The following is a 24,633-nucleotide window of genomic DNA, read 5'->3' as shown; positions in this document are numbered from 1 at the left end:
CTGTGCGCTTAAACCCGTTCTAAATTAAACATCATATTAATTAAAATGTTTTGGTGGGTAAGGTAATCAGTTTGGTCGATGGTTTTTTTATGATTGTTTCATGACATGGAAATAATGCAAAGTCAGATATGTTAATAAATTTAAAAAACCTTTCATTATTAACCGTTAAATAAAATCCACAGACTAGTAATCCCCTTTTTTATTATTATATTTGTAGTTGTCTAGTACGTTCATTGAAATTAAGTAAAAGAATTAAAAGATTATTAGTTTCAATTTTATCTCATGCTTTTATAATATTTAAAAAATAAAAAGTTGATTTAAATTGTTACAAAACGAAATAATAAAATAAGCTACAATGAAAAGGGAAATTTTTTGTTGTTATATTACCGGTAAGGTGTCTCTACGAACGGCCATTTCCTTTAGGTAGTTTCGTTGCACGTGTCGGAAAGATGGGTAAGATGGTTTTTTTACGGTTTTAAGATCTAATATTTTGGTTATAAAATTATTTCTTTCAGTTGATATTTTATTACTTTATGCATTTATTATATTTGTGTTATGTTTTGTGGTGGAGTTCTGAAAAATGTTTCGGCTTGTCGAAAGGCTGGCTGTAACGTACGTAACACGTTAGCTTCTGGCGATCGTACCTGGTTATTCAATCAGTGCTGATTGATTTTTTTTATTTGATTATAAAATACAGTAATGAAAATAGGATAAATTTTTTAACATTTTTAAATCACTCCTACCACGATAAAAAAAGCGCATGATGCAGTTGTAAGTCGTCAGCACATGGTATCTGTATTTTGTATGATTACGGACGTGCACAAGCGCGTATACATTTTAATTTATTAATAATAAGCAGTCTGACTAGATTTAGGTAATAAGAATGTAAAAAATGATAATTACCTAAATTTTACACCAAACTATTTATTTCATGAATCGCTGAACTATTAAGACCCTACATAATTGTTTTTTTTTTTATATTTACACTGTTTCTTTTTTGTTGTTATATTATTAATGATCATTTAAAACACATAATGCTGGTTTATCTGGACAACCCTCGCATTGATAAATGATGTCTGCACCTTCAGTTTCGATAACGTGATGCATAGTTTCCCAAGCGTTTTATTGGTACGACCAGTCGGTTACTTTGTCGGCAAACGTTATGGTTGTTTTAGTAATTATGTTCTCCTTTCATCAATAGGTGCCGAAAATCTGTATGATTGAGAGTCTGAACCCAAAAAAGTAATTTTAGAATCGGCTTCATATTTCTTTTGAGAGAAATGAATTCAGGACACAAATTTGAAGGATGTTTATGAAAATCTTTTATACCACCTTAATATTTTTCTTTCATAAGTATAATAACTTATCAGTTGATCTTGTCTGTTATTGCCAGACACAACTTTTCCTTTTCTTCACCTCTTGTTTACAGTTGTATCCGTTAAATTTCATATTGGCTTGAAAGATAAATATTTCATTTGTCTCCACTTTCTAACCGTTACATCTTTGCTGTACTTTGGCAAAAATTTCTTTCTGTAGTTTTTCCTATTATTTCTTTAGAATTTTTTTTTCTGTTTACATGGAGGGTTCCAGTTGCGTAGGTTTTATTATTGAGAAGTTGGTTAATTACACTATTATAAAAGTTATCCATGTAAACAGGGCGACCTTCAAGTCTTTATTCCAAAAGGTGCAAGGCTACCTTTTCCATATGTCCTTCACTTACTAGTAGATAAAGTACCCCTACCATACTCCAAATTTCAATCTTAGGCTATTTGGTTCAGTCTTTTTATTTCAGTTGATGACAGATGACAATAATCATCTGAAGTCTAGGATTGCAATTATGTAGGCCATCCATATCACTAATACATTAAATATAAACAAGAAAAATGACAAATCATAAAATAGAACATGCTTTAGTTATAATTATTAAATATTGGATTCATTTAGCAGACTGATGTGGAATGAAATAATATGCGTGGAGAAAATGCATCTTTTTTCAAGTCTATGACTCGCAAGCGAGTCATTACAGTGCATTTATCATCACCATCATATAAGTGCATCATCCGCATCAAACATGTTAACAAGATATTGAATTTGTCTTTCATCCTTTTTATTTAACCTTTTACCATCACAATGATCCGCGGTTGATTAGCGCTCCGTGAAAATATGTTGGTATCTGATTGCCTCCCTTCATAGTCTTATGCTACCCTCTTGTGAAAAAAATTTCAAAAAATTACAGTATATTAAAGAGATTTAACAGATTTTGACAAAAAAACCGTTATGATTGGATATTTTTTATGCCTGTAACGACAAAAAAATTGAAACTGTACAAAAATTATGATAATTTAATTGCAGAATTTTTTTGCGCATTTCTACCGCGTTTTTTATTAGCGAAAATTTTTTTTTTGCTTAGTGTTTATGAAACAGTTTGCTGATTTTAAAAATAATACTTTCAAGCAAATTGGTTGAAAATTGGGCAAAATATGATAAAAAACCCGTGTCATAAATCACAGATTAGTAACATATGTTAGTATAAGTGAAAGTAAATTCAGAAAACTACGTTTTATAAAAATTCCCACCACTCACTCAAAAGGCTATTCAGATTGACAAAAAACCATTTTTACTGTATACTCTTATTCATTATGAATCTATATGTGTTACATGTTTACCGATATCATTTGTCAGAAAAGATATTTGTAGGCCTCAAGTAAAAGTGACGTATTTATGACCACAAATTCCTTTTTTTTGCGTGCCGTATATCATAAATTTATTATGCGTTTCAATACATCGATATGTTGCTAGTAAGATAAGCTATTATTGAAAATAATAAATAAATCTGTAACCTTCATAGCAGTTATAATACAAAAGTTACACACACACACACACGCACATTTCTGAGAAAAAAATTGTCATATTTTTTCTAGTCTAAATAAAACATTTTACATTGTATAAACGTTGTTCAAATTGTGTAATAAAACTGATTCCTTTGTGAATATAAAAAAAAATTACCCGACTTAGATCCCGTATAAAATGATTTTGTAACAGCGTTTTAAAACTGACACCGTATATAGCCAGTTTAATGGCTACATGATCTGAAAAGGTTAAACATACCTTGTATTATATTTTATAAATAGTGTTATAACATTGTTTATATGAAAATTATTGGCGATTCAGGAAAATATTAGTCTGGTGATTGGGCATTAATGTATGTTATGTTTTCTCATTATGCCCAAAAATCTAGTGACATAATTTTCTTAATTTTTGCCCATTTAGTTTTCTAACTTAATTTGTTTACAGGAAAACCTCGTGGTTTGCGTACAGCTCGTAAGCACGTCAATCATCGTCGTGACCAACGATGGGCTGACAAAGATTACAAGAAGGCTCACTTGGGTACACGTTGGAAAGCTAACCCTTTTGGTGGTGCATCACATGCTAAAGGAATCGTTTTAGAAAAAGTGTGAGTAGTTTTATTTTTTTTATGTCCATGCCTTTTTTTTTTTTTTTGTAGGTATTAAGTACTTAATGGCAATATAAATAGGAGTCAGAAGTTTTAAATTTAATTCTAATAAATGTAAATAGTAATTGATTTAATAAATTCAGTTTATTTTATTTTTTGTAATATAATAGAAACAGAAAATGGAATTGTTTGTTAATTTTTTACTTTTTTTTTTGCATATGTTAATTATTTCATTTGCTTGTGGATATTAACCGGAGGATTCAAATTTCCCTTTAAAGGAATTGTCTTAACCCTGAAAAATTATTACACCTGTTTTTATTAGGTAAGCTCATGAGATATTATAGTTAGATAATAAAATTCTATGAAAATTATTAAGATAATTTTTTTAATTTTAATTTAATTTTGAAAATTTTATTATAGTAGCTTTGCAGTAAGCTTTAGTTGGTAGATCATTCAATAGAATGCTGTGATGATTAAGATTGAATGCTGATCAAGATATGAGGATTTGAAAACATACGAGCTTTTTAATTCTGAGCATTCTTTGTTTATTATATTTAAAATTTAAATACATACCAGTGCTCCTTAAACTAAATGTAATGAGTAAGCCTTTCTTTCCAAAAAAAAATGTATTCAATCAAACAATACTATGTTGATAAGATAGCTATCCATATCAGGTTGAAGTTTCTAAAACATGTTTAAGAAAGACTTTTACAATTTATTTATTTTTGAATGCTATGATGATAACAGATCCAACGCTGAAAAATGTGAAGATCCTTAATATAATAATACGAGCTTTTTAATTCTGAGCATTCATAATTCTTTTATATATTACTTTGTAATTAAAACTGTTATATGCAATTGAGTTTTAATTTTTGTGAAAATCTACATTGGGCTAAAGTTTTTAAATCCAGAACCTGATTGTTTCAGATTTTGAAGTATTTTAAATTGACCAACCAAGTTTTAAATTATTAATTATTAAAGCTTTTTATCGTGTCATAATATCTAACTGTTACCTGTTAGAAATATTAAATGAAACTGTTAGCTTTGTTATAAATTCATAATATATTAATTTAATTTCTAATTTAAATTTGATATTGTTGTGATCTTTTTCCCCTACTGTTAGTATGTAGTAATAAATTGAAACATTAAATATTGTGTATGTATATATATTATGCACATAGTGCTCTGCTGTACCTCCACTACAGTGTAGAAAAATATTATTTAACTATGCAGTTGTAGTTTGATGTCAACATCATTATATAATGGTTTTAGCAGCACTTAGTGTGTTAACTTTGTTTTTATCCGTGTGTTCGAGCCTTTTTTCTAATATAATATAAATATTTTGGCGTTCTCAAGAATATTTTTATCGGTTAATATTAATATTAGTAAAAATATATATCCGAAGGTGGATCAGATATAAACGAGACTTTTCATTCTGAGCACATAAGTTTGAAGAGAGCAGGCGGCTGCTTCTAGAGTGCATTGGTGGGAATGCAAGGAGTAGGGAGACAAGGCGGTGTCCATTTCAGACCAGTTTTGCAGTAGTGCTCACAGTGTCATGCAAGGACAGTTGCATCCTTCCACTGTGCAACGCATTATCATTAAATTTGTCGCCCACGAAGCCATAAAAGCAATGGAAATACTGCAAAAATTGACTACACAGTTCAGGGAATAAACATACTGTCAAGAGGTCGCCTTTTTACCTGACATAAGGAGTTCAAGAAAGGACGTCAACGAGTTGAAAATGAAGAACATGATTGCCATCCTTGGATCAGCATTTTGAAGAACATTTGCACAATTCATGATCTTATTGAAGGTTATCGACATCTGAGTCTTTCTAAATTGCATCAAGGTTGGAATAAGTTATGGAAGCTGTCAAACAATCATGACAAAAGACCTAGGGTTCTGCAAATTGTGTGCCAGGTGGGTTCCTTGTCTTTTGGCAGCAAAACATAAATTAAGATGTTTGCAGGTCTGTCAGGAGCTTTCAGCATGGTTTGCAGAACAAGGGAATGCATTTTTTGAATCGAATGTCAATTGTGATGAAATTTGGGTCCATCATTACATGTCCGAATCAAAGTGAGCCAGCATGGAGTGGCGGAGGCAGTCCCTGTGAAAGCCAAGGTAGCTGTCAGCTGGCAAGGTCCTTGCAATTGTTTATTTTGACCAGGAGGTGTTTTGCACATTGATCTCTTGCATGAGCATCGCACAATAAATGCTGCTTATCACTGCAAGATTTTAAATGAGGTTAAGGTTGCTTATTCCAAAAGAATAAGCAACCTTATTGGTTGCTTATTCATAAAAGATGTGACCAACCTATTTGAGGCTTCTGATTATACTGAGAAAAATTTAATGATGGCTGTTATTCACCAGTTTGGATAGCATGAAGATGAATTTGTGTGAACTAAAAATTTAGTTAGTGGCGTATTTGCTGGAAGATAATGATGGGTACTGAGTCCATTTATTGAAAACGTTGCAGCAGCTGCTAATTTACCAATTGAGATTCATGATCAGCTTATCAAGATGTCTGTCGATAAAATGTTAACAACTACAAATCGCATCTGAAGATTTAGATACATTTTGGCTTGCTCATCAAAGTGATTATGGAAATTTAGTTGCGGAAGCATTGAAATTATTACTCTTTTCCACATCTTACCTGTGTGAAAGGGTTTTTCATCTTCGGTTGTGGTAAAACCAAGTATAGGAATTGTCTTTTATCACTTGAAAACAATTATTTTCATGTGTTTCTAACATATCCATGTAGAAAGAACACTTATAGATCCACGTATGGAGAAACATTTAAATGGCAAACAAATATTTTCTTTACATGGGTACTTATAAATGTTTATAATAAATTATTTTTTCTCTCAAAATGATTTCATTATTGTTTATGTGTAAAGGTGTAGGCTAATTTCATGACCCCTAGGTCGAGAAAAGCTGATCTACACTGTTAGTGAAAAAATGACAAATGTAGTGTTAACCACAACTATATCTTTATTATAATTGGCTGTAAAATAATGTTATGCATGCCTGACCCCTAAACATCTCTTTTTGCGTAGAGCCTCTGATTTATGATTTTTTTTTTTGAGGGTTGTGTTAAGTCAATTTAACACATGTGTAAGATCGATATTAATTTTGGTCTAAAAATGTTACTTATATTTGAATGGCTGTAGATATTTAAAAGAATCAAAAATTTATTCATTTGTTAAAAATTAAATGCTGTGATGAACAGTTTCATAGTTGCTGAATATTTTATCTTGAAGACTTGGAGTTATATATGAGCTTTTTAATTCTGAGCGTTCATTATAACTAATATTTAAATATATTATATTAAATATATATTTAAAATATTTCCGTGCTCTTGTTGGTATTGGAAATTTTATGTTCTTAGTTCCTTGATTTTTTTCATTTAATTTTATCTTCTCTGTGGTGTCTTCTGGTGTAAGGCCAATTTCCTTCAGAGAGATCCCCTCTTATTTCTCCATCTGTTCCATCTGGATGCTGTCTTGGTGTTCTCGAGTCTAAATTGTACTGTACCTTCTGCCTATGTGGCTTCTCTTTTATAACTGTGTTGTAGTGTCTTATTTTTGCGTTTAAGGATAGACTTTTTTACTGTAGTGTACCAGGTTAATTTTTTTGTGCTTTTGCTAATTCTTGTTGGGTTAAGGTTTTTACATTTAGGTTGTTTGTTGTAACCCATCGGGTTGGTCTAGTGGTTAACGCGTCTTCCCAAATCAGCTGATTTGGAAAGTCGAGAGTTACAGCGTTCAAATCTTAGTAAAGCCAGTTATTTTTACACGAATTTGAATACTAGATTGTGGATACCGGTGTTCTTTGGTGGTTGGGTTTCAGTTAACTACACATTTCAGGAATGGTCGAACTGAGAATGTACAAGTGTCATTTACACTGAGAATGACAAGTGTCATTTACACTCATACATATCATCCTCATTCATCCTCTGAAGAATTATCTAAACGGTAGTTACCGGAGGCTAAACAGGAAAAAGAGAGGTTGTTTGTTATATTATTTTTCTGAGGTATTTAAATTGGGCTACTATTTTGAATTAATTACCGTTTGTTTAATTCTTTTAATTGTGTTGGTTTTTGGGGCACAATTTCTGCCTTTTTAAGGGCAGTTTTATTAGCAATGTTTTGAGGTTCTAATATATGGGTTTTTATCTAAGTCAATGTCGTTTGCTGGTAGTACCAAGTTGTTGGTGAAACAAAGACTGTTTTAATTTTTTGCCCATTTTTATTTTTGGCTGGCATTACTTGAGCTATTCCTTCATTACAATTTCCAGAGTGCAGTTGAATAGTAACGGTGAGAGTCCATCCCTTTGGCACAGCTGTTTTGATCTCCTATGGTTTCAAGAGTTTGCCTCTGAATTTCACTTTTGACCTTGTAATTGTGAGGGTCAGTTTTATCATGTTTATATTAATTTGGGATGTAATCCAAGGTGTCGTAAAATTTTTAGTAGGAATTCTCTGTGGATGTAGTCATAATATACTTTCTTGAAGTCTACAAATGTTATCACCATGCCTCTGCTTCTTTTTCTGTTGTAATCCATTATTAGCTTAAGACTCATGGTCTGGTCTGGACAGCTCCTCCAAGGTCTGAAACCTCCCTGGCATTCCAGTTCTTTTCGAGTTGTAAACCGATCCCATTGCGGGTGATTCTTGAAATAATTTTTTATGTTGTGTGGTTTGAGATCCCCTGTAGTTATTCGTGTCTGTATTAGTGCCTGCTTTTTCTGTAGCATGTAGATGAGGGCTGTAGTCCAGTGTTCTGGTAGTTCTTTTATCCATATGTTGACAAGCTGTTGATGAAGGCCAAATTTTGCTGGTCTTCCTGCATGTTTCCAGATCTCTACAAAGGTCTGATTTTCTCCTGCCACTTTGTAATTATTCATCTCATCCCAGTGCTTGGTAGATGTCTTTTATTGTGGGAGGATTGATGTTTTCCTGTGGTGTTGTTATTGAGGTGCTGGTGTCTAAATTTAGGAGTCCTGTAGGTTTTCTTAAGGTTGTTTAGATTTGGTTCACTAGACAAATTTCTCCTGTTTGTTCTGTTTTCCTAAACATATGTCCCCTTCTTACTTTATTGAAATAAACTTTATTATCCAACCCATCAAATCGATTTCTGTATACTATTTGCTAAAACTGTCTATTTTTGTAACTGTGAATATAATTGAATGCAGTGATGATACAGATCCAACGCTGAATGCAGTTTGAAGATCTATTCACAAAATCGAGCTTTTTAATTCTGAGCATTCCATTTCGGAAATGTGTAATTTTTTTTAACTAAATAACTTAATTTTTTACTATGAATATTTTAATATTTTGCAGTGGTGTAGAAGCTAAACAGCCTAACTCGGCCATTAGGAAATGTGTCAGAGTGCAGCTGATCAAGAATGGCAAAAAAATAACAGCTTTCGTACCAAGAGATGGCTGTTTAAATTATATTGAAGAAAACGATGAGGTTTTGGTTGCAGGTTTCGGTAGAAAAGGTCATGCCGTTGGTGATATTCCAGGCAAGTATTCTGTAGGATTAATTCCAAGTAACCTAACTATTTAATTAAAATGTATAAAATAGTGTAATTATGTTTAAAAGAGTATTAATTTTCTTCATAGAGATTAAATACAGAATAAATTTTTCTATTTGCACACAAGAAAACCATAATTTCTTAGTGCTTCATTTTACATTATTGTTCCATAATTTGTTGAATTTTTAACTAAACATTACCTTTTGCTAATAAATAAATTGGGTTAAAAATAATAAATCATATCACCCATATCTGGTAGCTTTTAACCATTTGTTTAACTAGCATTGCTCCTCTTGTCAGCCCTCTGTTACTTTATGGCTGTAACAATAAATAATTCCTCCAGTAGTGCAATCAGGAGTGTAGTTTGATTTCTCAACATAAGGATTGTAATGATTCTGAAATTTGTCATGAATTGTGTGAAGATTTTTGGATCTGCAGTAAAAAACAAAGTAAAGGAAAGATAAGGCTTTGGTGTTGTGAATTTGGTGAAGGTTGTGTAAATGTTCATGATGAAGAGAGGAATGGAAAATCTATTGTTCAAAAAGAATATCTTAGTGAACAAATTTTGAAGTATAGTACAGTTAGCTACTTATCATTAATATTTTATATATAACATTAATTTCCCAAAAAGTATAATAACATCAATTAAAACTTATAAAAAAATTATAGATTTTCTGCTGTCTTAAAAGATTGGTAGTGTCATTAAGTTTCTGTTCCTGAGGTTTATAATTTAAGACTAATAAACTTAGGAATCTGTAATTATACGATTTTGGTTATTTAATCTTCAAAGTTCAATTTAATATGATTTCAATTAACAAGTTTACTGTAATTTCAAAATGTGAAAGTATGATAATTAATTGCATTTGTATCTGTAGTAAGTAATGTAAACATTACTTAAAATTATCCCCTGCTAAGTTTTCTGATTGTGTATCATATAAAGTAAGGATTGTTTATTTAACAATTCATGATATCAAGTTAAAAATTTGTGTCTTAAATTCACAAATTATTAATGAAGACATTAAGAGATTCTATTTATCATGTAAGTTAGGAAGAAAGTATTTTTAATATATTATTTTAAGTAATAAATTTAATTAAATTATAACCCCCATGTTAATAAATGCTTAACATTTCATCATACGGTTTAAAGGGTTCTTTATATATAACTCTGACTTTGACTGATGAATCATGGTCAAACCCCCTTAACCTTGGTAGGTCTTATCTAATTGTATACTTATATAAGTTATAAATTACAAGTAGTAGTAATTTTTGATTTTACTTTGCTTCTTCCAATACAATTTCTATGATTTTTATAAAAAATAATTTAGATTTCTTCTGTAAAAAAATTTATGTATAACAAACATTTTCCTTATAAAAATCCACGTAGTAGGTTTAAGTGCAAATACAAGTTTTTTTTAACTGATCAATTTTTTTTTGTCAGAAAACAAAATTTACTTTTGCAGTTATTTGCCTTATATTTGTATAATTTAAAATTACTTAACAGTTTTCTTTACAGTTCCTACTAATACTGTTTTACATCTCTGTATAATTATGAAATAAATATTGGCAAATATGAATATGAAATAAATATTTCATTAAGAATAAACATTTTTTCCAGTTTTGTTTTATTCTAGAATTGCACTATCTAGAATTGCAGTAAGAATTTTTATGTTATGAACAAAAATATTTGTAAATCATAAATAAAATAACAATAATATGATTTTGTCTAAAAAGATCCACTGTAAACCTGCTAGATTCTTTCAAAAAGAAATATTATTTTTTACTGATATTACTTGTAATTTTTTCAGTTCACCTAACTAAAGCTGTCTTGCAATTTACGATCATACTTAAAATATACATCGTTGGGGGATTCAGCATTTTGTTAAAAATTGCTTAATGTCGAACAATGTGTATTTCATTTAGATATTAAAATATCTATATTTATCTGGAGGGTAATTTTGAAAGCTCTTGGCCAAAGATAATTATTTTTAACTAGCAACTGAATTAGTTAATTCTAACTTCTGACACTTTTGTGAATTTTATATAATTGTTTTATCATACTGTATTATAGAAAGGTTTTTTTATGTTATTATTTAATTTATGTATATATTTTTTTTCAGGAGTCCGATTTAAGGTGGTTAAAGTAGCTAATGTCTCGCTACTTGCTCTTTATAAGGAAAAGAAAGAACGCCCTAGATCATAACTTTTTTTTTATTATGAGTTAAATAAAAATTTTAAAAATTATTTGTTTTTCTATGTCATTGTTTTTATTTCTCTTCATTAAAATATATATTTACTTGCTTTACTAATTAATAGTACTGTAAAATTATCAGCACCATTAAATACCATTAATATGGTGCCATCTAAGAATTATTGGTGGACAGGCTGTTATGGGCATACAGAGGATTTTGACTTGTTTTTGAACAATATATCATAAATAGTTGTAATGGCTAAATTTGATTTTAGATCCTCAAGAGCATCGTATGGAGATAATGCTGTAAGCTACGTGCAGCTAAAGTGTGATGGCAAAATATATACAGTCAAATGTAAAATATTCCCAAAATTTAAAGTTCGTTTGAAATTGAATACAGTTTGTTAAATAAACAATTTGTTTGAAGTTTTTAAGGTAGTACTTTCGCACTGAGGCACTATACAGTACTTGTAAAACTTGGAATTCATTTTAGACTTCGTAATTTTCGAAACACCTGATATACTATACTAAACATTGATTGTTTTGTAAGGTGTGATGTCATACGAGAGGCCATAACAATAGAGTATTTTGGCGGGAAAATTTTAATTGGTTTATAAAAATGTAAAAAATAAACATTGTGTAAATGATCGTTTATGTGTTATGTTTATATTTTCATAAATTAGACTGTGAGACATAATATAAACCAGTTTAAAAAAAAAAAATCAATTAGCCTATTGTGAAGTTGAATTTACTAATGAAATAACTATAATAAAAAAAAGAATAAATAAATAAATTTGCCTTAGACCCAGTGATTGTGAACCTTTTTGAGGAGTGGGTCAAATTTTGTTTATTTTTTTTAATACTAGCCCTTGAGTCAATAAGTCAGTGGCGTTACTTAGAAAGGGATGGGAGGGTGTCTTAAAAATGGTACCAGTAATTTAATGCTGAAAATTTGTTAACAGAAAAATTTGACGGTTCTTTTAAAAATCCACTAAAAAATTCATATGTTTCCTTTTTATTTTAAAACTTTTGCGAGTGAAAAGCAAAATATAAAGGTAAATGTCAAAAAATAAGAGTCTTTATTGACTAAAGTTTTTCTTTAAATGCAAAGTAGCGCACTACATTCTAAAAATCCTTGTTTTACAAATTCTTCTGAAAGAGGTTTCCCATGGCAAGCAATGCGATGGGCTACTTGAAAACTAGCTGCTGTAATGCTATTTTTTGGAATCAAAAAGATTATCAAAACGCTGGTTTATGAATGATTGTTTTTTTTTTTGTAAAAATATTCTTTCCTTTATTTGTTAAGAAGCTGAGATTTGACTGCAACTTTTCAAAATGTCTTTCCTTGTATGTACCTGAAGAAGAGATGTTTTTGTTACAGATTACACACAGTCTGTTTTTATTCTTTCTGAAAAATATTTTTCAAACCATTCTTTTGATGTGCACTAGAACTTATATTATTTGTTTTTATTTTTTTCTGTGTCTGCGGACGTAGTTCAGGGCTACAAGTAAAAATATTTATATTTAGAATACAATAATTTTAGAACAAATTTCTTTTTAATGTATTTGATATATATATATTTCATCAATACATGAGGTGTGTTCAAAATGTAATGAGAATTTTTTTGCTTTTTGGAAAGAATTTTATTTATTCATCTACATTAATATTTTCCACTTCAAAATAGTCTCCATTAGATATTATACACTTACACCGGTGCTTTTTCCAATCCCCAAAACACTTCTGGAACTTTATATTTGGAATAGTGTTTAGCTCTTTCAGGTATTTACTTTTAATTTCATCTATGCTTGTAAAACAATGGCCCTTTAAGGTTCTCTTTATTTTTGGGAATATAAAAAAGTTTCATGGGGCCATGTCTGGTGAATATGGTGGCTGGGGTATCATTACAGTGTTGTTTCTGGCTAAAAATTGACGAACAAGCAATGAAGTGTGAGCAGGTTCATTATCGTGGTGCAAAAGACATGAATTGTTTCACCACAGATACAGGCATTTTTTTTGGATTGCTTCATGCAAACTGCATTGAACTAGTAGGTAATACTCCTTATTGATCGTATGACCTTGTGGCAAGAACTCATGATGCACTAGGCCGTTAAAATCGAAGAACATGGTGAGCATAACCTTCAAATTCTACCATACTTGTTCAGTTTTTTTTCAGTCTTTGTGATCCAGAATGCCTCCACTGATACGATTTGAGCCTTAGTTTCGACATCATATCTGTAAACCCATGTTTCATCACCTGTTATGACACGTTTCAGTAGTTTTGCATCGTTGTTGATTTCATTTAGCGACTCCTGAGCAACTTTCATTCGCTGCTGTTTTTGTTCGAAATTCAACAATTTTGGAACAAATTTTGCTGTTACATGTTTCATAAGCAAAACATCCAAAGAAATTTCATGGCATGAGCCAATTGATATCCCAACATCATCAGTGATTTCTCTTGATTGTGATTCGGCGATCACTCATCATTTTTTTCACGTATTGGTTGTTAATGTGCTGGGGCGCTCATATTCTTGAACGTTTTCGCGACGTGCTTTATACTGAAATGCTTATACTGCTTGTTAATCTTCACTCTAGCGGATTCACCCAAAACAATATTTAATATTTTTAATACATTGCTACACTTTTTTCCATTCTTATAGGAAAATTAATATAAATTCTCTGATCCATTATTTATACAAATAAAAAATCACCAATCGTACCAAAACACGTGTTATCCTTTTGACAGCCAACAACAGACTAAACATCCAATAAGGCTAAAAATGTACAGATACTTTTCAGACATGTTTTCCAATATAAGAATGAAAAAATCCTGAGAATCTGACTAATATAACCCGCAAAATTTAAAAAATCTCATTACTTTTTGAACATATCATATATATGTAGAGGAAATTTAATCATAAAAAAATAAGTTGAATTATTAGACACTTCTAGACATGTATGCCAAGGCTGTCAATTAGTTCAACACTGTGGGCTGGTACATCCCCGTTCTACGAGGGCTATTCAGAAAGTAAGGAACCTTTTTGGAATTTTAAAAAAACTAAGTACAAGAAAAACTTATTATATACATGTTAAAGAGGGACTAAAATACTACTTTTCAACATAATCACCATACAAATTCAGGCACTTATCATAGCGGTGGACAAGCTTTGAAATTCCTGTGTCATAGAATTCTGCCTCCTTTGATCTCAACCACTTGGTAACACACTCATCTTGCACAAAATTTGTGGTAGCCTAGCTTCTGTGAAACAATAAAGTCTAGTGAAACTTGTGGGAAAAAAACGGTGGTTTTCACGAATCTTTTCGTCAACTTTGGAGACCAGATTGTCAGTCACAATGCTCGGACGTCCACTCTTCTCTATCATGAACGTTTGTTCGGCCATTTTTAAACTGAATGCACCACTTCCTGACCGAACTTTCACTCATTACGTTGTTCCCGTACACTTCACACAGTTCCTGATGAATTTCTATTGGTTTTACGTTTTTTGTCAACAAAAAACGAATCGCAGACCGCACCTCACAACTGGTGGGATTTTCGATTGCAGCACACATTTCAAATTTTATAGATAGAAAAAACCGGGCAGTGCGGAGATGTTCCCGTTGTCATGGCTGGACGCTGACTGAGTTGCCGAGCACGAGCACACCAATATATACGCGATTGGCTGGCGGTGTCTGGTGGAAACGTTCTTTACTTTCTGAATAACCCTCGTATAATACAATGAATATGCGCATCAAGTCTATGACTGACTGTCATGAATCGTACACAGGTAGTGATTATGAAAAAATAAATATGTAACTTTTCTGATTGTAAGAGCGATAAAATTTACCATATTAAATCTTTTGTGTTAAAATACAATGACTATTTTAAAAAATTTCAGTTGCTGTAGAAGAAATTATTACATGAAATTTATAAGACTATACAATTAAATTATGTTTTACTGGTTACAAAATATATTATAGATGTAGTGGTTTTTCTTTTTCAAGAGATTGAGTATTTTATTTGTTGTACTAATATAACTGTAGCGATGGACCGAAATTGTAACTTAAATAACTTAAGTGATAATTGTGTTTGTTTTCTGAAACGCTTCATTTATGAACTGTGATTACTAATGTATGCAGTTCTTACTGGCAACTTTATGAATTCTGTAGTTTTCTTTTATCTAGTTTACCTTTAATGCCTGTTGTATTGTTATTAAGAGAAATATATATATTTGCATTTTCATATATATACATTCCTCATATATATATATATATATATATATATATATATATATATATATATGACAAACTTTCAGGACATGTTCTACTGATGAAAATAAGAAGAAACTTCATATAAACAAAAGTTCAGATAAGCTTCATTAGTGAATGTCAGGTGGCAAAAAATTTCCCCCTGATTTCTGCACTTTTGGTAAAATTGAGGCTGGCTGTAATTCTTGGAACTCAAATTAAAAGCTATATTCAGTGGGTTTATATGAAAAATGACCTGAAAATTAAAAAAAAAATTAGATACCAGAATTGTATTTTTAGTAGTTTTGAGAAAAATTTCACTTACCTTTGTTAAATGTGTAAATTAAACAAATCTTTTAGAGAATTTGATTTTTAGTAAAATTATATGAATAGTCACAGAAACTAAATATAGACATGAGAATTTGAAAGTTTTTTAAAAACAACACTTTCAAAATGTGTCAAATTTTAATTAGGAGATTAAACTACAAAAGAAAAGAATTAAATATTTTAGAAAAATAAACAATCAAAATTTAATAAAAGAGTTCTTGCACAAAAGATAAACTTTTGGTTTCAGACAATTTAATTATTTTAGTCAGAAATACCGATTTTCAGATTACCAGTAGACCTTATGCACAAGCATGAAGTTTAAATCTGCTCACAACTGTGACTCGTTGCATAACCACATGAAAAATACATTACTAGACAGTCAACATAACCTCAAAATGTTTTTTTGACCTTAAATTGAGCATAACTTAAGAACAATGTAACCAATCTTCATCAAATTTTCACATGCACAACTTTAGATACACTACTTGAGTAAATATAATTATAGTAGTTAAAGAGATTTTTAAGCCACAAAACTTTGTTCATAGGCCTATATTATTTATATGTAAGGTAATCCGAATGCTGAACCATTTTAAGTAAATGACTTTTTCGTACTTATACAAAAAACAACGAAAATTTATTTTCTTCCTCCACTTGCATCATGCGACCGAAAGAAATTTTTTACTTTTGTAAAAGATGAAAAATCTCTTACAACGCATCAATAAAATAGTTATTTTTTAAAGGTAATTAAAAATTAATTTTATCTAAAGTTGTTTTAAATAATTTACTTCAAAAGTGGAAAATACTAACGGCTTATTTCAACTATTGTTTTTAATGCATTTGAAAAGCAATAAATATTTAAATCAGTGAATGAAATAATGTATGTGTCATCTAATATTGTCTTATAGATTTTCCAATGAAGAAGAATATGCACACATTTTTGTTTACAGGTTATACATGATTAACTATGAACATATGAATCTTTATTTACTGTATTAATATTTGTGTGTTTTAGTGAGGGCAGCAGTTCAGTCAATGAAACCATTAGGAAAATTTTGTTTCCTATCTGATGGCTATTCAAAAATCCCAACGTGTACTGAGATATTTATTGGGTATTGTCAGGTCTTCAATCGCTCTTAATAAATTACATATGTGAAACGCCCGCATGATCACAGCTAGTAGAGATGGTTATTTATCATAGAAGTCTCTTTTAGGTAGATTTCATAAGAAAGCTACCTATTGTAATGGGTACTTAGTTATAAAAACGTGCGACTATAATGAAAATTATCAATTCCAACTTTTTGAAAAATGGGTTATAGAAAAATTTACAGCCGAATAGTGTACTAGTGTCTGACACTAGCCTCATCTTTGCACCAAAGTGAAACAAATTCCAGCTATTGCAAACTGTAAATTAGAAATACAGTTGAGGCAAAAAATATTAATATTTGTATTGAAAATCAATCTTTAAGACAAGAATTATTTTGGTTGATAACAAACATCAAATCTGTTGTAATTTATTCTCTTAGTGGTTTATAAAAATAGTCATATTGTACTTAGGTTGCTTTCTTACCACCCAGTGTTGAACCAGTTGAGCTAATTTGGAGAGATAAAGATTGGGTGGCAAATGAAATTTAACATTTGAGGCATAAGTAATAATTAGTTTCACTGAAGAAAAGGTTGCTTCTATAAATGCCAATGTCAGCTTATTACTGGCATTCAAAATGATTTCTGAAGTAAAGGTTGTGGCAGATTTTATTTTCTGTCTGAATTCTGAAAGTAGCTATGAAATAATTAGTGTTACTGAAGATATAGTTCTATCGGACAAACTGTCAGGAGTAGTTATGAAGAAATGGATTCATAAGTTCAGGTAGAATATTTTAAAATCTCATATAAATAAATCTGCAATGAGTGTTCAAAATATGACATTACAAACAATTACCTTTTGATTTAAATTTTAATACAATATCTTTCGGAATAAATTTAATTTAAATAATTTATTAAATTTTATTCAGTTTAAACTTTAAAGAAATTTAATTTTTTCATTCATTAAATTAATCATAACTTGTACACGTTAATTAAATTTCATTATGTGAGTAAGATTTATAAATATTGGTGCTGGAATTGTATTTTGTATTTATAAAACTTAGGTTTTACGGTATATAGACATAATTATTATTTGCAGAATTCATAGCATTCGGCATAATATTTTTGTACTACCTATTATTTCAAGTACTGATGCTGAATTAATTGCCTTAGTGACAGTGTGATAAATTAGGAAATTATGGATTCTTTCCCTGGTAGCTTTAGAAGTTGTTAAATTAGAAAAAAAGAGACTGTTAAAGCTGAGGAAAAACGTAATATCTAAATTGAAGGTGACCAATCTTTGGTATCTGCCCTGAAGAGTACTGTAGTATTTGCGCTCATAAATAAAAATTTTTTGATTTCCATATATCTATTTAACATTTCATTTATATTTAATCAGAAACGTACCCAGTTTATGTGAGCATTTGGGTACAGCTTTTTTTTAAGACGTAAAATTTCACCTTTTTAAAACCCAGTTTTGAAGCTAGCAGAATATGAGAAGCTCATTGACAAAACTATAGATTCAGAACTTCTCCGTTAATAATAGCAATATACAAGAAATTCCGATTAGAAAATATTTTATATATAAGAATATAAAATTATGCCATACAATGATGTTTATCATATTTATTTGAAGCGTTTGGTAACGAGATTTAGTTGTTTTGTAACATTTGTGGTTAACATATGGTCGTACGATGCATAACCTCGAAATGCATCGAGTTACATGGGAAGTTAAATTTTTTGCGTGTTTATAATATATTTGTAAAAGTTTCATTTCTCTATTAAATTTTATGGAGAATAAAGTGTTTTTATTGCGGTTATAAAGATAATTAATAAATTGTTCGATATGTATTTATATTCGTTATTACTTCGTGGTAAGCATTCCCATCAATTTACCTCGGTTCGAAGTTTAAAATATGTGCGTCAAACGTACACTGAACGTTTTAATGATATTAAAACAAAATTCAATAGTATAACATTACCTGAAAAATTTAAAGGGACTATCGTTGAAAAATGGACATTATATTGGAAGGATCTCTACACAGACTATTATGAGGTGTTTCGTGAAACTGTTACAAATGCAAAAAATAACCCCAAAAAATCATTTATTTACTTAATGTTTTGTGGATTTTTAGTGTATTGTAATAAGACTAATCCTACTGAAACGAGTTATAGAGATGCATTTTTATCTGCCTCAAATGAATTATTGTTGGTTTCAAAGCCATTAAGAAATCCAGAAAGTGATAATCATTTAATATTTATCGAGTCATGTTATAATGCGGGACTTATAAGAAGCATTAGTTTTGGTATTTTTTCTTTTATGTGGATCGATGATTATGATAATGCCGTAGCGTTATACAAGGCTAATTGTTCTTATCTACAGCCACAGTATATAACCATGTATGAAAGAATTATTGATGTTGGGTTTCTTGGTAGATGGTGGTTCATTAAAAACAAAATGAAAGATTATGATATCAATCCAAATGATTGGCCTAGTGAGGAATAATATTTTTACGAAGATAGTGTTATATGTTGTAGTGGGACTGTAATAAAAATAATTTTTAGTCTCTAATTGATTTATTTAATTGAATGTGTTATGGTAAATGTATTTCCATACATTTTTTTGTATTTAATTGCTCGAGTGATCTATATATGCAACTAAATTAACAGTTATTTTATTGAGGTAAACCTTTGTGTGAATTGATTTGTTAAAAATACGTCATTAATAACAAATTTTTAAACATGTATGATAAAATTGGCTTTATTGTAATATTTTCTTAATGTTATGATCTGGAAATTACAAAGTAATTTGACATCTGATGTCAGAGAGAAAAGTCAATTTTTACAATAGTGGTAAAACTAAAAATTCTTTACTAACTTACCCTTGAATTTATACTTTTGAATGTCCAATCTTTTTTAAAAAGAATAACTACTTATTCTTGAAAAATAACAATATCCATCTACAGTAATGTGCAAATTAATCTGAATACAGGGGATTTTTTCTTTATTTCTGTGTTATGGCTATACTCCTTGACCACATCCATTCTTTAAATCGTCTGTGTAATGTAAGGGTATTGTCTTTGGTTATTTAACAATTTTCATATAGTAAGTAGTGCTTTGTGTAAGTTTATTTAATTTTTTATTACAAAATAATATTTTTGTATTTTTCATGTTCACTATCATTAAAGTCGGAGAATGAAAAATACAAAAATATTATTTTGTAATAAAAAATTAAATAAACTTACACAAAGCACTACTAGAATAACTAGAGGAAAGCTTTTGAAAATTGTTTCTCTTTCTGAGCATATCAGTATGACATAATGACAAAAAGTATCAGAGTGTAGTGTTTTACTAAGGATAATGAATGCTGTTTTTAAACAATTTAAATAAACTAGTTCCTTTTCACCTCAAAGTAAAGGCAAATGCAGCCATAAAAGAAAAACTACTCCAAAACTCTTAGTGAGAAAAAGTACAGTTCATCTAAAATTATCTGCTGTGGACTTAAATTGAGAATAGCAGCCAGTGAAACAGATTTACTCATGACAACTGTTAGATGCCAATTTCTTGCAGCAAAACAGAAACCTTGTTGGCCAGTGAAAAAGCAGCTTTTAGCACCGACAATATGCAAAAAAAAGGCCCTTGTGGGCCAAAACACATGCTAACTGGGCCAGTGAAGACTGAAAAAAATTTTGTTTTGTGACTAGGCACTCCCAGACTTAAAACTCAACTAAAGATTTTTGAGCAATATTAAAAAAATGACTTAAAAATTAAATTTACCAAAAAAAATTACCTCATTAAAGCAATAATTATGGTATGGTTTCATCTTGAAGAAATAAAAAAAATGTCTTATACACTTGTTGAGCTGATGAGAAATTGTATTTGTGAAATGATTAAGAATAAAGAAGGACATATTAATTATAAGATATTCACAAATTGCACAGGTATGATCTTTTTTTCTAAATAAACTTACTTTTTATTAAATAACATCTGTGTTGGGTTTAATTTGCACACCACTGTATATAAAACCAAATTGTAATATTGTTTTCATGTAACTCAACATAATATTGATTTTTAATAAGGACTGCCATTTTTAATGGCATTACTGTTGCCATTTTTAATAAATACTGAACTAAAAGATTTTCTTTTATTAATTCAGTATTACTTTGTACATGATGTTTAAGCAACATTAATTAAAATATTCTTAAACCACCTGAATTTTCTACATATTCTTTGTTAAATGTGTACATAAATGCGTGTACATATAAAGGCATTAATAAAGTTTTTATTAATGCCTTGTGAATTATAATCATATTTTTGAGTTTATAATTTCATTATTAAGTATAGATTAAAAATCATAAGGTTTCTAAAAGTTCCAGAAGTGACAATTTTTTATTTTGCCTTGTAGTAGTAACATTTTCCATATTGGTGTATGTTAAGATGGTATACTTATATATATATCAGTATTGCCACAATTATGAGTTATGAATCATGTAAGTTTTCTAAATTATCTGTTTTATGTGTAATAATTTTTAAAAGTTATATGAAATTGATGTTTTTTTATATGTTGTATGTGCTTACATTTATATTTTTTTCTAGGTAATTTTTTTTTTATATGAATATCAAGCAAGCTTGATAATTTATGCAAAGTGGCAGAACACCAGATTTAAACATAATCATCATCATCATCAGATGTTGTCTTAAGATAGATGTAACAGCCAAGTTCATTAGAATATGTTATTAAATTACAAAATAAATCTTATTAAGAACGGATGTATTCAGTCGCAATAAGTTTTTTTCTAACTTATAATTTTGATATTCCTTCTTTCATAGTAGGTCTAGAAAATTGAAAACATAATTTAAAAACATAATTAAAAAACATGGTAGTTAATACCATGTTTTTTCTACTAACTTCCAGTGTTAGATTGAGTCTGCAAACTCTTATGAACCGATGTTGCAATTGTTTATTTCGATTTTTGTTTAATGTAGATTCCAGTTGTAGTAGATGTATATTAAATATTTGTTAATCTGTGATAATTTTTCATAGATAAACAATAATTTCTTTAAGACAAGGTTGTAATATACCAATACCTGGTAAATTTGTGAAGGTATAAATGACTTTTCTGTGTCTAAATAATTATTGGTCAATGGATGTAATGGTGGAGTATTAACCCTAAAAACTATATTAATAAGTCACATCTTCTATTTTTTGAAGGCTCTTCCTAATCAGTTTTAATTTAATTCATGATTACTTATAACGGTACTTACGTATTAACGCCACCGCAGCTACAGCTTTATTTAAAAACAAAGTAGTGAATCGGATTTCAGTGGAAAATGGGCCTATATAGAGTTTAACAGATTCAAAACAGTCTCTTTATTAATTTTAATAAATGGTTATTTATATATTATTTTATAAATATAATTTAACCAAACTTAACCTACGCTCGCTAACCTTGACTAATTAACAGGAGTGCTTTGATAAATAATAATAAATAATTGCAATAATTACTGAATTTATTAAATAAATACTCAAAAAATTACGGTGTTAATTAGTTAAGGTTAGCGAGCGTAGGTTAAGTTTGGTTAAATTATATTTATAAAATAAATAAATACAAATAATAAAGAGACTGTTCATTTTCTACCGAAATCTGATTGATTGTTTTTAAATAAAGCTGTAGCTGCGGTGGCGTTAATATGTAAGTACCATTTTAACTTATACGGCCAGAAAGAACTTTTTGTTCTTTCAGAACAAAAATAATTTTTGTTTTTTAAAAAAAAAGAAGAAAAATGTGAATTGTTTTCTTCTTTTTTTACTTTCCAGACTATAGCTATAACAAGAAAGTATATAGATTAATAAAAAAAATCTAAACAATTTTTTAAGTTAAACATTTTTAAGTTTTGTGTCTTAAGAAGACATTTAAGCAAACATTTTTTTACAAAAAAAAAAAAATAGATTTAAATATTCAAATATTCTATGAAAAAAAATCCTGTACATACGTATGTATTTTTGTATGTATGTATGTATGTACCTTGCATAACTCAGAATCGATTAGGCAGGCGTAGGATGTTGAAATTTTGAATTTAGGACTTTTGTAACATTTAGTTGTGCACCTCTTTTTTTGATCATATTCGACTGGACCAGAAGTGTCCAAAAAAAAACCAAAGTTCAAAAGATTTGTATTTGGACTTTTTCTTAACTGCAGCAATAAGCTGTCATTGAGAGCTCTTCAACAATATATCATAAGTGGTACTTATTTGATTGGTTCCAGAGTTATAGTGTAATAAAGTTTTAATTAATGAAATATTTGGATTTTACAAGGGGAAGGCACATTGGTAAAAATTTGATTTCATCTTTTTTTTAAAATTTATATATGTTGATTTATTAATCATTTTTAACCTCAGATTGTAAAAAAAATTACAAAAATAATTCAGTAATAATATATATATATGAAAAAATATCAGAAGTTATTAATGAAATAAAATTTTATGTACTTTTCATTTTTAAGAAAAATGCGTGTATGTAATTTAATAGGTGTACAAAGTAGTCATGTAGTGTCCACATCAGATTTTTTAAAATTATTTTTACTGTTTATGGATTATTTTCATAAAAATTAATTTTACCCAAACTTCCCTTGAGTGTCAGAGTCCCAAAACTTGAGCAGTGTCTGAGCATAAACTTTGTTTTTGATAATTTGTTCCAAACAGAAAGAACCTACTAACTTAAGGAAAAATATTTTAAGATGTGAAGTCATGAATGTTGTAGATTGACATGCAACTTTACTTAGCTATATATTTCTCATGTTCAAAAATGAATTACAGATTACTACTTATATTCAGCAGCAATTTTGTTTATTTAAATGTAATTAGTGAATGATAAGTTACTGAAAAAAAAACAAAAACGGGTATAGTATCAGTGTTCATGAATAGTTGCCTGTGGGAATTCTAATTTATGAAACTTAGTACAGTTTGTATGGTTTACTTATTAATTTTTTTTTGGTGAATATACCTTATATTTTAAGAATGGACCATTTCTTTTATTATGGTCAATATTGTTATATGTACGTATCCTACCGTACTGAATGGCATTTGTATGTGTGTCAGAAGTTATTAATGTAATAAAATTTTATGTACTTTTCATTTTAAAAAAAATGTGTATATATAATTAATAGGTGTACAAGGAAGTCATGTGGTGACTTCCTTGGAAGTTTCCAAGGAAACAGAAACACAGTCTGTGTTTGTGTTTACCCCTTAGCTTAGCACCGGAATATACTTATCACTAGTGGAAAATTCGTATATATATAACATATGTCGATGTACATGCAAAATATATATTAATATATTTTTTTATTTACGTAATTATTTTTCTTCATAAAATAATACACTCTAACCAAAGAGTAGGCACTGGAATATACTATCACTAGTGGAAAATTCTGATTGGTTAGTATCAGTTTCTAGAGTTAAATTTCTTATTTAACTTTCATTAGCAGGGAGTTTTACTGTTTAGGAGTTTAGGGGGTTGGCACCCCCACATCCCTAGCCCCTGCAACTTTTCTTCTGATTACACCCAGAGCTCCAGAACACTTTACACTAACACACAGTATGCCAAGAACGTTACACAAATTACAACGTATACCCTTACACAGCTACATTACAACATTCTATACTATTTCTTCTTACATCGGTGATGTTGCGACACCTTACTAAGTAACCCAAGGTGGAAACTTATCGTGCCGATGGGTGAATGGCTATACGTAGTGAGTCTCGAATGATGCCCTCTGGGTACCTGGGCGAACTCAGTTATA

General features: G+C 29.5%; 2 protein-coding genes and 3 non-coding genes across 6 annotated transcripts; all 5 read left to right on the top strand.

The window, feature by feature from the left end:
- Positions 1–388: 388 nt before the first annotated feature.
- Positions 389–11,237, top strand: RpS23 (ribosomal protein S23). Its single transcript, XM_075370942.1, has 4 exons — positions 389–453; positions 3,295–3,454; positions 8,800–8,984; positions 11,114–11,237. Exons 1-4 carry the CDS (start codon positions 450–452, stop codon positions 11,194–11,196), a joined length of 432 nt encoding a protein of 143 aa, XP_075227057.1. The 5' UTR covers positions 389–449; the 3' UTR covers positions 11,197–11,237.
- Positions 3,916–3,993, top strand: LOC142328507 (small nucleolar RNA SNORD36). Its single transcript, XR_012757297.1, has one exon. It is a non-coding gene; the product is annotated as a small nucleolar RNA SNORD36 (small nucleolar RNA).
- LOC142328509 (small nucleolar RNA SNORD36) lies at positions 4,184–4,265 on the top strand. Its single transcript, XR_012757299.1, has one exon. It is a non-coding gene; the product is annotated as a small nucleolar RNA SNORD36 (small nucleolar RNA).
- Positions 8,646–8,725, top strand: LOC142328508 (small nucleolar RNA SNORD36). The gene has a single exon (XR_012757298.1). It is a non-coding gene; the product is annotated as a small nucleolar RNA SNORD36 (small nucleolar RNA).
- A 7,271-nt stretch (positions 11,238–18,508) lies between the features above and the next one.
- Positions 18,509–21,610, top strand: LOC142327585 (mitochondrial import inner membrane translocase subunit Tim29). Of its 2 annotated transcripts, XR_012757018.1 has the most exons (2): positions 18,509–19,517; positions 21,431–21,610. XR_012757018.1 is itself a non-coding variant. In XM_075370760.1 (1 exon), the coding sequence occupies exon 1, from the start codon at positions 18,681–18,683 to the stop codon at positions 19,338–19,340; it is 660 nt and encodes a 219-aa protein (XP_075226875.1). In that variant the 5' UTR covers positions 18,509–18,680; the 3' UTR covers positions 19,341–19,522. The 2 variants fall into 2 exon arrangements, 1 of the variants encoding a protein (XP_075226875.1); XM_075370760.1 differs by lacking the exon at positions 21,431–21,610 and having other exon boundaries at positions 18,509–19,522.
- Positions 21,611–24,633: the final 3,023 nt, after the last annotated feature.

Source organism: Lycorma delicatula, chromosome 7, assembly GCF_047948215.1.
Source record: "Lycorma delicatula isolate Av1 chromosome 7, ASM4794821v1, whole genome shotgun sequence".
Lineage (NCBI taxonomy): Eukaryota > Metazoa > Arthropoda > Insecta > Hemiptera > Fulgoridae > Lycorma > Lycorma delicatula.
This window is presented reverse-complemented; position numbering and strand designations above follow the sequence as displayed.

Excerpts from the sequence above, each read along its gene's own strand:
- RpS23 (XM_075370942.1), top strand. Across the intron at positions 3,455-8,799 it reads GGAATCGTTTTAGAAAAAGT|TGGTGTAGAAGCTAAACAGC; the intron begins GTGAGTAGTTTT and ends AATATTTTGCAG. Across the intron at positions 8,985-11,113 it reads TGCCGTTGGTGATATTCCAG|GAGTCCGATTTAAGGTGGTT; the intron begins GCAAGTATTCTG and ends ATTTTTTTTCAG.
- LOC142327585 (XM_075370760.1), top strand. The coding sequence starts at position 18,681 with ATGTATTTATATTCGTTATTACTTCGTGGTAAGCATTCCCATCAATTT.